Source organism: Melanotaenia boesemani, chromosome 16 (assembly GCF_017639745.1).
Source record: "Melanotaenia boesemani isolate fMelBoe1 chromosome 16, fMelBoe1.pri, whole genome shotgun sequence".
Lineage (NCBI taxonomy): Eukaryota > Metazoa > Chordata > Actinopteri > Atheriniformes > Melanotaeniidae > Melanotaenia > Melanotaenia boesemani.
Genome location: NC_055697.1, coordinates 23142768 through 23156421, shown reverse-complemented (window position 1 = coordinate 23156421; position 13654 = coordinate 23142768). Strand labels below are relative to the sequence as shown.

At 40.1% G+C, this 13654-nt stretch overlaps 1 protein-coding gene across 2 annotated transcripts in view; it reads left to right on the top strand.

Annotated features, from left to right (window-relative positions):
• The first annotated feature begins 861 nt into the window (after positions 1 to 861).
• sdccag8 (SHH signaling and ciliogenesis regulator sdccag8) overlaps positions 862 to 13654 on the top strand; it is a 47015-nt gene continuing 34222 nt past the window's right edge. The window contains exons 1-13 of one of the 2 annotated variants that reach the window (XM_042009818.1): positions 862 to 1018; positions 1851 to 2003; positions 2125 to 2210; positions 2379 to 2492; positions 2607 to 2726; positions 3204 to 3287; positions 3535 to 3599; positions 4049 to 4249; positions 4342 to 4480; positions 4627 to 4779; positions 4945 to 5079; positions 5640 to 5756; positions 6223 to 6365. In XM_042009818.1, the coding sequence (XP_041865752.1) occupies positions 952 to 1018; positions 1851 to 2003; positions 2125 to 2210; positions 2379 to 2492; positions 2607 to 2726; positions 3204 to 3287; positions 3535 to 3599; positions 4049 to 4249; positions 4342 to 4480; positions 4627 to 4779; positions 4945 to 5079; positions 5640 to 5756; positions 6223 to 6365 (1577 nt within the window). In that variant the 5' untranslated portion in view covers positions 862 to 951. Of the gene's footprint in view, positions 1146 to 1850; positions 2004 to 2124; positions 2211 to 2378; positions 2493 to 2606; positions 2727 to 3203; positions 3288 to 3534; positions 3600 to 4048; positions 4250 to 4341; positions 4481 to 4626; positions 4780 to 4944; positions 5080 to 5639; positions 5757 to 6222; positions 6366 to 13654 lie in introns of both variants that reach the window. The other variant, XM_042009819.1, reaches the window with a different exon arrangement.

Sequence of the window (13654 nt, the reverse complement as noted above, 5' to 3'; positions counted from 1 at the left end):
CAAGGTTTAAGAAAATTAATCTAAAATATTTTGAAAGATTGAGGAGCGGTGTCCTCCTTTGCATGATAATTTAGAAAAATAAACCAAAATATACTACATTTTCCACAATGAAATGTTAAATATTAAAGAAGTCATGATTAAAATGTTTGATGAAGTGACTAAGAAAATAAATAAATATCCCATTTTCAATTTATACAAAACAGCTTTCATGTCACACCATTTGACAATTTAAGGCACTCATGCAGCAAATTGATGAAAAAATATACATATTTCAACACAAAATCTAAAAAAAACATATATATATGGAAAGTTTAGAGTCACAGCAACACAAAAACATAGTTTTTGGAGATAATAACACAGTTTTTAGGAAAAAAAACTTTTTTGGCTTATATGTCAATGAGCCAAAAAAAAGTTTTTTTTTCTAAAAACTGTGTTATTATCTCCAAAAACATATATATATATGTATATATATATATATATATATATATATATATATATATATATATATATATATATATATACATATATATATATATATACATATATATATATATATGACAGCGCGGGCTCCGTCCAGGATATATATAATTCTTCACATTTATAAATCTCATTACAGTTTTAATGAGGTAAACGAGTGTGGCGTGAAGAAATCGATATTTTCTATCCCTTATTATTGAGTTGACGGAAGTAAGAGCGTCAGCTGGTGGGGGTTTCGTTTGGTCATTCTCCATACCCGCTGGACTCACAGGAGGGGCGGTGATGTCGACAAACTATCATAAACGAGAACACCGCTATCGGGGCAAGCTGGTTTAGTAAAACGAACTTCGTTGTTGATGGACGTCATCAAGGCGTCATGACGTACTGAATATGATGGCCGTTGTTGTGCTTGTTGTACAAAGCTTAGCATGATTTACAAGCGTTTCATTATGATTTAACAATGATTGTATTTCAATGAAACCGCTGGACTCAGACGAAGAAGAAGCAGAGCCACTGGGCGCTAAGGAAACGGAGCAGAGGCGTAAGTGAGCGATTGGTGATGCTACATTTGCTAACTTTGCTTGCGTGAACATCTATGGGAAAAGGCGTGTAACGGTTAAGTACCGCTCTGCGTAAACCTACTTTACCTCAGTTGGGTGGCTGAAAAGGTAATGCCCAATGCTAGCAGAGCCTGTTACAACTACTACTAACATAATGTTGTTAAATGAGTTTTAAGTCATCTGTTGCTGTTAAAAGTTCAGTCCAACAGGTGAAGATAGATTTTGTTTGAAGTGACACACACACACACACACACACACACACACACACACACACACACACACACACAATAAAATATTATAATTAGTTGAAAACAGGAATTTTTGAAAGTGGAATTTGTTGAGAACAACAAAAGAATGATCAATGGAAATTAAAGTCATAAACCCATGGAGGTCTGGATTCAGACTAATTCTCAAAATAAAAGTAGAAGGATCAGACACTGTCTCTGAAAATTCCTCAAGACCATTCAAAATTAGGTTCTGTAGTATGTGTGTGTGGCCTCCATGTGCTTGAATGCACTCCCTACAACATCTGGCACGCTTCTGATGAGATGACCGATGTTTCACTGACAGTGGTGTGACGTGGAGATGGTGGATGGAAGGATACAGCAAGCTAGTTCATAGCAATGCCTTTGTCATGCAGCAACTACTGACACACTCCAGCCACATGAGGCTGAGTATTGTCATGCATGAAAAGAAATTCATTCTCCCCCTGCAGCAGCATATGGTCTGACACCCCTGCACTGCCACCAGCTGAATAGCCACTAGCATGTAGATAATGTACTGTATGACACTGGCTGTGTATACTGATTATAGAGCGGGCCAGTCACCGCATCCCGCAGCTGAGCAACCCTGTGGAGCAGCTGAACCCTGAAGATGGGGAAGACAGAGGCAGTAATGGCAGCCTCCTCATGGTGGTGGCTGAAGAAGACAAGACTGTGTGGAGTCAGAAGAGACAGAGTGAAGCAGGTAACTTAGTAATCTATTCTAACATGACTTGTACTCAATGATGTACATCCAGTTCACAAAGTTGTAATGAAACTTTTCTTGTTTGTGTATCCATGTATTTTTCTGTCTTTTGGTGTTCTAGTTAATCAGCTTAAGAGCCTTCTGCAGAAGCAATGCAGAGAGATCCCCACTCCTCTGTCTCCATCAGAGAAACCATCTCCGTCCAAGGTAGAGTGCAGCTTTGCATGGTTAAACATCTGATTGAATTAAATGAGACAGGTTATGTTATTAATAAATGTATTAATAAAACAGTCCATCTTTTCCACGATACAAGTACTTTACACACTGTTTTGTTGTGTTTGCCTGATTTTGTGTTTGTCTCTCTTCTCTCTTTAGAGAGTGCAGCAGGAAGTCAGATCAAGTTTTTCTACATTTCAGGATTTTGTCCCAATGACTCATAACCAGTCAGAGTACATCCAACACCTTGAAGCTGAGGTCAAGTTCTGCAAGGTTTGTACACAAATACATATATACTTGTATTAGTGTTATTAGTTTTTTTTTAAATATTGCCCAGCGTTTTTTTTTTAATAGTTCTGTTTGGTTTATGTTTTTCTGCATATTTAGGAAGAGCTGCAGGACCTGAAACAGCGAATCAGAGTGGTGGTGGTAGAGAATGAAAAACTGCACTCTGAGCTCAGATCCAAAGATGAATCTCTAAACAATTACACAATTCCAAACTCCACGGTAATCTGTCCGATAACGAGTGTTTTGGAAAATCTGTTACAGATGTGTGTTCTTATCACAGTATGAGGGCAAATGTTGATCATTACAATCATCCAAATAAATGATCATATGATTGAGATTTTTTTTATTTATGTTTTGTATTTTGTCCCCCAGTCCTTTTATTTAGTTTAAATGTATACATTTTCATAGTTTTATTAATAAATATTATCTCCAAGGAGGTTTGCTGACATTAAACCTAGCATTCAGCTTTGGGGACAATGGATATAAATTAACCTTGGGTTATATAATTTGTGAAATGTTTATTAACTTGAATTGTCCTAAAAACTGAATGCATTGCAAAATTATGACTATATATGTGCTGCAAACACAAACTGTAAACACGCGTGTTGCCAGACTTAGTCAGGGGACAACCTTGGCATTTCTCAAATTTATTATGATCAGGAAATGACTCATGATGTTTTCTGGTTGTTTCTTCAGGTGAATGAAACCAGTCACAAACTCTCCATTACAGAGCTTAGTGGGCTTCAGAGGGCAGAACATAGCACATGGAAGAATGAACTAGTAAGAATGATGAATCTGTCTTTACTCTTTTTAGTAGTTATTGCTTAGTTCCATCTTTCCAACTGATGTGATTCTCATATCTTTCACCATTCAACTGATTTACTGTATTACATTAAGTACATAAAGTCATAGATTGTATTTCCAAATTGTGCAACTATTTGCTAGTGTACCCCACTGAAACATTCAGGATTATAAACAGGAAAACATTTCTTTGGTATATTTAATATATCACCCTTCTGTTCCTTAGGAACAGTTAAAAGGGATCTACCAGGCCCAGGTTGAGAGCTTGGAGAGTCAGATCATCTCTCTCAGGTTAGTGAAATACTCTGACTGAGTGGTTTTTAAACTTTTTGAGCTACAAGCCCCGAGATAACATACACATTGGTGTTCGCAATCAACAAGCTTCTCTCACCAAGATAATACATATTTTCAATATTGTATCAGTAATAATTTAGTTGTTTATGCATTATTGCGTTAAAAAATACATGTTAATTCCACAGATTAATCTCTTCGCATTAACTTTTTAATTATGACAGCCCTAATAAAAATTCCAAATTTGTTTAATAAATGTAGGCTATATTTTTTGACAATAATTTGGCGACCCCCTGAAATTACCTTGGGACCCTGAGTTTGGGAAAGGCTGCTCTTACTGCATACCCTAACTGGTATCAGGAGAACAATACTCTTAATTTTCCTCCCAGTTTGGTCCCTTTTCTGTTGCTGTTTCATTTTTTTTCTTTTTTTTTTGCTTCTGTCAATAGAAAAGATCTGTCAGTTAGTCAGAAGGAGTGCGAGGAGGTAAAGGTTCATCTGAGACACAAGGAGAAGCAAGCTGCTGATGCGCTGAAGACTGCTGGAGCTCCCCATGTGGCTGGATTGTGTCTGAAATGTGCGCAGCATGAGGCTGTGTTAGCTCGGACACACACAAATCTGCATGTCCAAGCAATTGACAGACTCACAAAGTAAGTAGTAACACACATATACTGTATGTACTGCAAATCAGTCACAAATTAGCAACAACATAACAGTGTGTATGATTTTTTTATTTTTAAAGGGAGCGTGATGAATTAGAGGTGGCACTCCGTGCCATGCAGGCGAGTCAGCAAGAGGCACAACAGAGAGAGTGGTCAGCCTGTCTCCGGGTCAAACAGGCTGTGGAGATGGCAGAAGAAGCTAATTTGAATAAAGCTAGGGTCAGAGAAACTGCAAATCTGCAGATTTACGTATTTGTGCTGCTTGTTATATTTTCCTAAAAAAAAAGAACTTAAGTTGTCTATAAAAATTGTTTGCTCCACCTGGAATTGCAGCTGATAACCCCTTTGTGTCGGTTTGCATGCAGGTGGAGATGCAGTGTGAGCTTTTATCCAGAGAGCTGGTGCGGCAGAGGGAACAGCTGGAGCAAGAAGCACAGGCTTTGCAGGAGAGATTGGCAGGGGCTAGAAAAGAGGGTCGAGCTGAAGGGCTCAAACAAAAAGAAGAGCTAGCACAAACGGTGAATCTTGATTGCTAATTTTTGTTTGTATACAGAATTAAAAATGAAAGTATCACTTTAACTTTTTTTTTTTTGCAGTATAATTTCTTGTACTGGGATCTCAGTGAAATTGAAGTTATATTTCCATTTAAAAGATTTTTGAGTGTTTCTTTGTGTTTGAGATAGGTGTCCAGCCTCTCCCAGCGCATAGCTGAGTTGGAAGGACAGCTAGATCGAGCTGTCAGAGACAAGAGTTCACTGACCAAACAACTAGAAGACACTCTCGACAAACTTACCAGTCAGGAGCAAGAAAACATGAAGGTACAGTCAGAACTTTATGGAAGAAAATCTTGATTTTATTGTTATTCCTTTTTTTTTAAAGCTTACATTATCTGTAGTCAGCATTGAACCTTTTGGAATTGCTCCAGTGCTTAAACAAAAATATAGTTCTACCTTTATCAGAGGTGATTAAGAAAAAAAATTATGCCCAGGTTGAGTCTGTATTGTCTACTTGTAATACTTGTATAATTCCACTAGATGGCAGCAAAAGATTAACTGATTTAGTATTAATTTTTGCTGCACAGAAAATTACAATAACTTAGTTTAATTTGAAGATGCCCAATCAGATTTTTAGCCAATTTTTGATTTTTTTTATATTAGTCTAATTTTCAGAGGTGAGTGATTCTGACCAAACAGACATAAATATGTAAAACTTCTCTATTATTTTTCTGGATTTAGATTAAACATTTTAAGGTAAAAAAAACATGGTAGTATAATAAAAAAGTAGTTTAGAAATTAGCTACTGATTAAGCTGTGGACTTGGGATTGATGTTTGTTAACCAAAGGACCAGCTGTTTTTAATCACTTCTTTTCATCTCCAGGTATGTGTGGATCTGCAACATCAGTTCAGTCAGGCCAAACTGAAGAAGGGTGAGGCAGAGAGAGAGCTCAGAGAGCTCAACATTAAGACCAGCAGACAGATGGAAAAAGCTGCTCTGGTATGTATGTCTGCATTCAACCCAAAGCCTTACTTAATTATCCAGATCTGTTTTTAAATCAGCTACAGATCATTTGGCCTAGTTGATGTTTTATGAAGGAGTCACTGTATCTTTTTTAAGTAGCTATACTGAGACATGGCAAGGAAAAGTAAACAAATACTCAAATGGTATATCCAAATGTATCTCAAATTCTTTGTTGACTTGTTTAAACTATTAATCTTAAGAAAAAAAAAGTACTTTATTGAAGATATTTACAGCTTTAATATTTTGGAAATAATTTTTAACCAAACAGAATCTTTTTATTTTATTTTTCACAACATCAAACAAAAAAAATCACACTCAGTCTTCACATTTTGTCATTGATATCTTGGTTTAATGCTCTTATTTGTTTGGGGGCACAAGGTGGGTTGTTTTGGAAGATTTCCTCACCTCCGCTATCTTCTCTTCTTCCATCTCTGCGGGACAGGAAGAGGAAAGGCTGAGCTCAGAGCTGGTTGGCTGTCGGCAGCATCTGGAGGTGGTCCAAAAGGATTTGAGCCAATGGCAAGGCGAAGCCCTGAGCCTAACAGAACAGCTGGCAAATGCCCAGCGCCAACTGCACCTCACCAGGTAGTACCTAATCCTATTATACATGCCACCACACTCACACACACGCAAATGCACACAACACTCCCCTCTGCCCAGCTCCTGCCCAGCTCAGCCCAGTCCAGTCCAGTTTAGACCAGCACACCAACTGTACCGCACCAGGTAACATCTAATCCTATTATAAAAACCACACACACATAAACACACATGCGTGCCGCTGTGCCATGGTCCCGGTACCAACTGGACCTCACTAGGTCACCTCTAATCCTGTTAAGCATGCCACAACATAATGCAATACACACTCTCACACACAAGCACACTGCCCAGTCTGTGCCACCAGGCCAGTGCCCAGCCCAGTAACATCTCCAGCAGAGCCAAAATGGCGCCTGAGCCTTTCTTCTGTCCCTGGCGCGCACATACACATAGACACACATAAACACAACAGCGCGGCTGATGGTCACTGGACAGGCTGGCCTTGATGCCACCTGCCAGCACCCTGCACCCGTCCTCACAGCGGGCGCTACCGGCTTCCATCTATCTTGTGTCTTTTCTCTTTCTGTCTATTTCTGCAGCATCCTATCTCATTTTTTTCCTACCTGCCCTCCACTGTTCCCTCTCTTTCTCTGGTATTATTTTATGATTTTCACACCCGTTTATCCAGTATGCTATTTGGGTGTCCTTCCTCACCATCCTCTATATCTAATACAACTGCTATCCTGTTATTTTCCATCTGCTAACCTCTTCCTTTGCTTTCCTCCTACATTCCTCTCTTCTCCTTTCTTTCCCTCTGTCTCTCGTGTCATCCACTGGCTGCTGTTCCCCTCCTCACCATTCTCTGCCAAGGCCGTGCCAGTCCATGCCAGCCGCTCAGGGCACTCTCTCACCCCCGCTGCCCACAGCCGAGGTGTTTGAGATGGGCACAGATGTGGTGGCAGTGCCCTGTGGTGCTGGAGGCTGTGGGATGCAAGTTTGTGTAATATGTGTGTGCTTATGTGTCTGTCAACCTGGCAATATATATATATGTGTGTGTGCGTGTCCGCTGCTGCTTCTGGCTCTGATCTGTGTTTAAGTGTGTTTTTTGTCAGCTGGCCAGCGCTTACACACCGGCTGCATGGCGGGCTGTCGTGTGTTTAAATGATGAGGTGATGGGTGGGTGTGTGTATGTGTGTATTTTGCAGCCAGCTGTGGAAAATGACATGCATATTAATGTGGCAACATGATGACTTTGACCCATGTTGGAGGAGCCACCAGAGTGAACCATTTTACTGTGTGTGTAATTTAGAGAATTTAGAGTTTATCTGTTCTTAGATGCATACTAGATGTTTGACATGTTGAGCTGGTTGAGGACGCAGCCATTTGGAATCAGTGGTCTTTGGTCATGACGACTACAAGTTTCTTTAGATACAGTTTATTTATAGATATTTCTTTACCTTCAGAATTAGAAATCTACCACAGGCCTAGGGTTGCACCGATCCACCTTTTTCCTTCCAATACCAATACTGATATGAGAGGTTTAGTATCAGCCAATACCAATCTGTTACGATATAGAATAGCAGCGCTGAATTACCTAACAAACTACTATGTCTCATTGTGTGGAAAAGACTGGGATCAGTCTTTTGTGCAAGGCAAAATCAAACTTGATTTAAAAATTCTTCCCAAATTTTTAAAACAAATGAACTGATATAAATGTGCTGAATTACTTATTTAACAACTGTGCACCAGTGCAGTAATCTTAAATCAACTAACAATCTTAAATAAAATTCACAAGCTTGGTCAAACATGTCAAATATCACAAAACTTCTCCTGGTTCAGTCTGTGCAATTATTATAACACCCAAAGTAAAATAAAGTGCTAAAACTGAGAAAAAAACACAATAGCTTGACTACCTTGGTCAAAAAACATATAAAAATAAAAAGGAACAAAACCTCTTTGAAATGGTTTCATCGGGGCAATCCAGTGTAACATAAATAATAAAACTGAAATAGAGAAAAAAAGCTTGGTTGCTATTGCTATTCAAAATAAACAGAAATCAGCTCTTTACAATGGTTTAGTGCAATTGTGCAAATAAAAACGAAAAACCCACTTCAAAAGCTTCTGAGTAAAACAATAGCTTCACTAGCTAGGTGAAAGAAAAATCAGACACTAATTACACTGAATAGATTTGTGCTTATGGATTGGGCCCATTGTCTAGAATTTTCTTCAATGGTACCGATACCAGTATCAGATTGGTGTATTCCTACATGGGCCTTGATGCATAACGATGTAACCCAAAATATAAACTTAGGCTAAGTACATGGTTTCCATGTCTGCCTGTGCAAACTGATTGAGACTCTTGATGTTTACTTGTACTATCTTCTGGGCCAGCTCTGCCAAAGTGTCCCATTTATGTACATGTAATTAATTTACAGTAAAATGTAGAGGTGTGTATGTTTTACTGTTGCCTCTGGCCCAAGTTGTCATTGTGAATTAGAACTGGTTCTCAATGGACCTTCCTGGTTAAATAAAGGCTAAATAAAAATGTTAATTAAAAAAAAGGAAATCATAGGATTCCTCAACAATGTAACTGAATAAATGTATCTATTAATTTATTATATAATGAACAAATCTAAATATTTTAGATAGATTATTCTATAAAATATTTTTTTTAATTTATTTCTTGTGTTATTTATTAAAAATAATTATAATGAAATATCTACAAGTTTACCTTTGTTTACTTATGTCATGGTAGTTTTTATGGGTTTACAAAGGGGGTCCCCGGCCAGAAGCTACTGTCCTAATCCCTTGTTTAAACAGGCTCAATAGATGTTTCCAAAGAGAAATTTCAGATATAACAGAAGACAAAATTCATCATTATTTACAAGGTTGTTTTTTAAAACTATTTACATTTACAAGTAATAATTAACTATCTGTCTATATACAAAGTCTCACTGCTTCCATGAACCACAAAAGTCTCACAGCAACACAGAGGCACAGCTGTTCTTAAACATGGAGTTGTGGGTATAGTGGATTTATGTCCTCAACCCCACATAGAAATGAGGTTTTTGTGCTGATATCTTTCAGATATCTTTTTCTGTGTGTTTGTCCCTATAAAAATATAAAGACTCATAGACGCATAAGCGGCATGTGCACAATCTCTGACCCTCCCCAGGCCACCACTGTTTTTTTTTCCTACACTTTTCTTGTTTTTCCATTTTATTTATATTTTTTTTCTCCAGTTGTCATTCTCTGCTGTGGTTTGCTTTTGTTATTCCAAAGCAAAATAAATAAACTTCAAATGGCCATCTCTCTTTTTCTCTCCCTTCCTTCCCTTTCTGTCCATCTGGGGGCCTTTGGGGGTTCTGTAGGGCTACGTCGGCTTTATTTGTTGCCATGCCCTCTCTTGTTTACTACAAAGGCATACATGGGCCTTTTTAGCTTAAGCGAGCTACTTTGTGTAGAGTTTGTTTGTGTGAAAGAGAGAGTAAGAGAAGAGTGTGAGATCCACTGTGCTGAAGCTAGAAGGCATTTGTACGACCAGCCTTCGAAGGCAGCTCTTTGATTTTTCTCTTTGCAACTTGCTAGCTCTTCTCTGTCATGCTTTCCTTCACTCATGGCCTAAATGATCACAGCTCGCCTTCAAACGAGACACGAAACTCAGACATCCGTTTGATTTTTGACAGCTCTACCTTCCCTTCCTGATAAACACTTACCGTTCTTATTGTGAAACACACACTCACGTACACATTTGTTTGTCCAACTGTATTTCGGTAAACATGCACATCAATCGAACCCACATGTCTGTTCACACAGACACAAATACAGGCACTAACACACACAGATGCAGGCACGCATCCGGGGGTCCCATGGCGGCTGGTGCGCTGCGCTGTGCTCCAGGATTGGATCATCAGCCAGCTGTGAGTTGGACAGCCCAGGATCTGTCCTAATCCCCGCCACTCTGTTCACATCGCCTCACATATACATACACACCCACTCCAGTCCCGGCCCCAGCCCAGCAGAGGGCTTTACTAAGTTTGTTTTGTTTGTTTGCTCCCTTCTTTCTTCACTTTCTTTCATTTCTTCTTTTCCTATCTCCATCCGGCCTCATCTCTCCCCATGCTGTGTTCATGCATCCTGAAGGCCACAGAGAAAAGTGCCCAGTATAACTTTCGCTTCAACACATGCCAGATTGCAGTGAGAGGTTAGATGTGTGTTTGCATGTGTTAGTGTATCCACGGTTAGCTGAGACCTGTGTGCCTGCTTTCTGCTTTGTGTTGGGCATGAGTCGAATGTGTGCGAGGCCCCAAATCTTCAACCAGTTTTTGTTATCCCCATGAAATCAGGCATCCATGTTCATGAGGGTGAATGCCCAGAGATGTAGATGGACCTGGAGTTGAAACGGCTTTAGTGAATAACTACTTGGTGTCATTTTCTCACCTAGAACTACTGATTATGGATTCCCTGAGAAAGAAAATGTCAGTGCATGTTGATTCACATAATCTGATTTAAAACTGGATGTGATGAACAGTTGAAAAAGTAAAAAAACAAAACAAACAAAAAAAAAAACCAGTAGTGAATCCACACATTTTCCACACATTGTTCAGAAAGGGAAGCTGTCAGAGTTGTCATGAGCGTTGCAGATGTCTGATATGGTGACTAAAAGACTTAGTAAACAGAAGTAGACCCTGGGTTAAACTTGCTTTCACCAACACTCTGTTATCAAGTGAATATTATTGGAATGTTACAGCAAAATGCTCTTTCAGACCTAATAGTTCTAGGGACTCCCAGAGGGTAAAACTACACCTCACTGACACCCATCTGAGGCTTTTGTGTAGTATTGCAGTGCCTTAATAGCTGGCCTGAAGTCAGTTTACAAATAAAAATGGTCTTTTATATCCCCTGCTGCATAGTCAATCGCTACTTCATAGACATCACAGTCCCCCTATTTCCCTATTTCTGTCTTGTATTTGTTACCATTTTAAAGGGTAACATTTGCCTCGTTTCCACTGAGCTGCACTGTTTGGTTTGGTACAGTATGGTGCACTGTTTTAAGTGTTTCAGTTATAAAAGGAGCCCATATGTCTGAACTGAACCCTACCATTTCTGGGCCCCATTCAGTTGTAGGTTTATAGGAAAATGGTACATTACGTTTAGGGCAGGGCATCTGGTGTGACACAATGCAGTCTATTGATTTAAGGGCAGAAAAATATCACAATACTGGTTCATTTGTGTCACTTTACCGTTTACTCAATGTTGAAAAGATTATACGAAAATGACACAGGCAAACACCAGTACGGTCTTGTCGAGAGTTGTTTGGTGTGTCGCTTTCATTGTCATTGCACTAGTATGACACCACACGAAGCATTTGGACTAAATCCAGCCTGCCTAGTGAGGGCAGAACTTGCTGCTTTGGAAACGCTCACTTGACTAGGCTGGCCCTACCTTATCGTACAAACCCAAACTGTACCACTCAGTAGAGACGGAGCTATCGAGAGACACTGTTTAGATAAACAAATTCTAACAAAACACACTAGTCCTCTTGTGCTGATGTAGCAGCTAAAAAAGCCTTCAGATACTTCAGTTGTTCAACATGAAATAAAAAACCAACTAAAAACACTGCTTCAAACAATTGAAAGAAGTATGATGATTCTGAAATGCAAGTGGAAAGCTGCCAGATGACTCAGGAAAAGACATCCTTTAGGAGCAGGCAAACTTCCTAGCATGCAAGACTTGACCCTTAAGAAATCTTGGGAGTGACAAGGTGTGGGTGGTTTAAATGGAGAAGGACAATATGAGGATACTTGACACTGTTCCTTTTAAATGAAAGAGGTCAGTTGAAGTGGCAGAAGCATGTGATCAAGATGCTTCTTTATGGAGATATTCATGACAACCTGGATAGGTGGCATCTCTTCCACTTTTGACATATTTTTTAGCAATAAGAGCAAGGTTAAAGACTGATTATACTACTAGTTTTCAATTTTACTTTAGCTATTTGGATAATATTATTGTTTTGATGCTTTTTTTAATGTGGCATGTCCACAGAGTTAATGAGTAAAGGATGTACAAACATGCCATAAATATAGTATAAAATGGTGTAAAAAATAGACATGTAAACAGACAACGCTATAAGGAGAGATGTGTACATTTCTGGTTTTTAAGGCTGCAATCTCCCTTATGCGACCCTGAAATCAGAAGACAGATCCTCTGAGGCAGTGAAGGAGACCGACAGACAAAGCTTGCCACCAACCGCTGCGACTCGCTTATGCAAAGTTTCCAGAACTCTATTAAACATGTCATGCTGCTGCTCTCTCTGTACCTCAACCCCATACTCATTTTTTTCTCCCTTCAGTTGTAAGTCGTGATAGCAAGGTCTGGAAAGGCGGTGAACAGAACTCTGTGTGTGCGAGGGCGGAGAAGTGTAAATGAGGAAGGTGAGGTAGCAGATGCCGCGTCCCGCCAGAGGCTTGCTTTGAGCAGGGAGTGAAATCTGGGCGCGACAAAACTGCTGCAAACCAACACGGCGGGAGGCACTTGTCCAATCACGGACCGGAATAAAAGGGCCGGGGCGCCACGCGGGCTGCAGTTGCTCAGGAGAGGTGGGGGCCATAATGAACCTTCAAGCGCTGCCAGTGAGAGCTCACGCACTTGAGCACAGCATCGCTCTTTCTACCTGGCATTAACTATGTCTAACCACTGTCAGCACACACATGCACTGTGTGTTTGCACACACACTTGAAGTTCCCTTGCTTGCTGATGTGTGTTGAATTTTTTTGCAAGTGTGCAGCTAGACGAGTTTGTGTACACGGCTTTGTGGGAATGCTATGTGTTGATACCTTTGGGCTACACCTGTGTCTGTGAAGTTTGATGTGTGTGTCTCTGTGTGACAGCAGCAGGCCATTGCCAGGTATGAGGCTTGCTGTGTATTTCTGTGTGTGTGTTTGTGTGTGCTTGTCTGGTCGGTGGCCATGTTGTTGGGTAGCAGATGGCACCATGGTTGGCAGGGGAGGGGCTGCTTAGCACAACTAATCAGACAGTTACGGATAGGGCAGCTGGGAGGGCCGTCGGCCAGCCGTGTGTGTGTGTGCATGCATGCATGTGTGTGTGTGTGTGTACCCCATAGTGCCATGATGTTGACAGTGGTGGGGTCCGTTGCCCCAGTGATGAGACCTTGCCGCATTCTCTCCTCGCTGTCGGAGTGCCCTCTCTGCCTCCTCACCTCCCTCTTTCCCTATTTCTTTCTTTGAGTCTGTTGAGTCCTTTTTTAGTCTTTTTATATCTTTCTTCTTCTTTAATTCTAAGCTGCCTCGTGTGGCTCTGACAGTCTGTTCTCTGCTGCA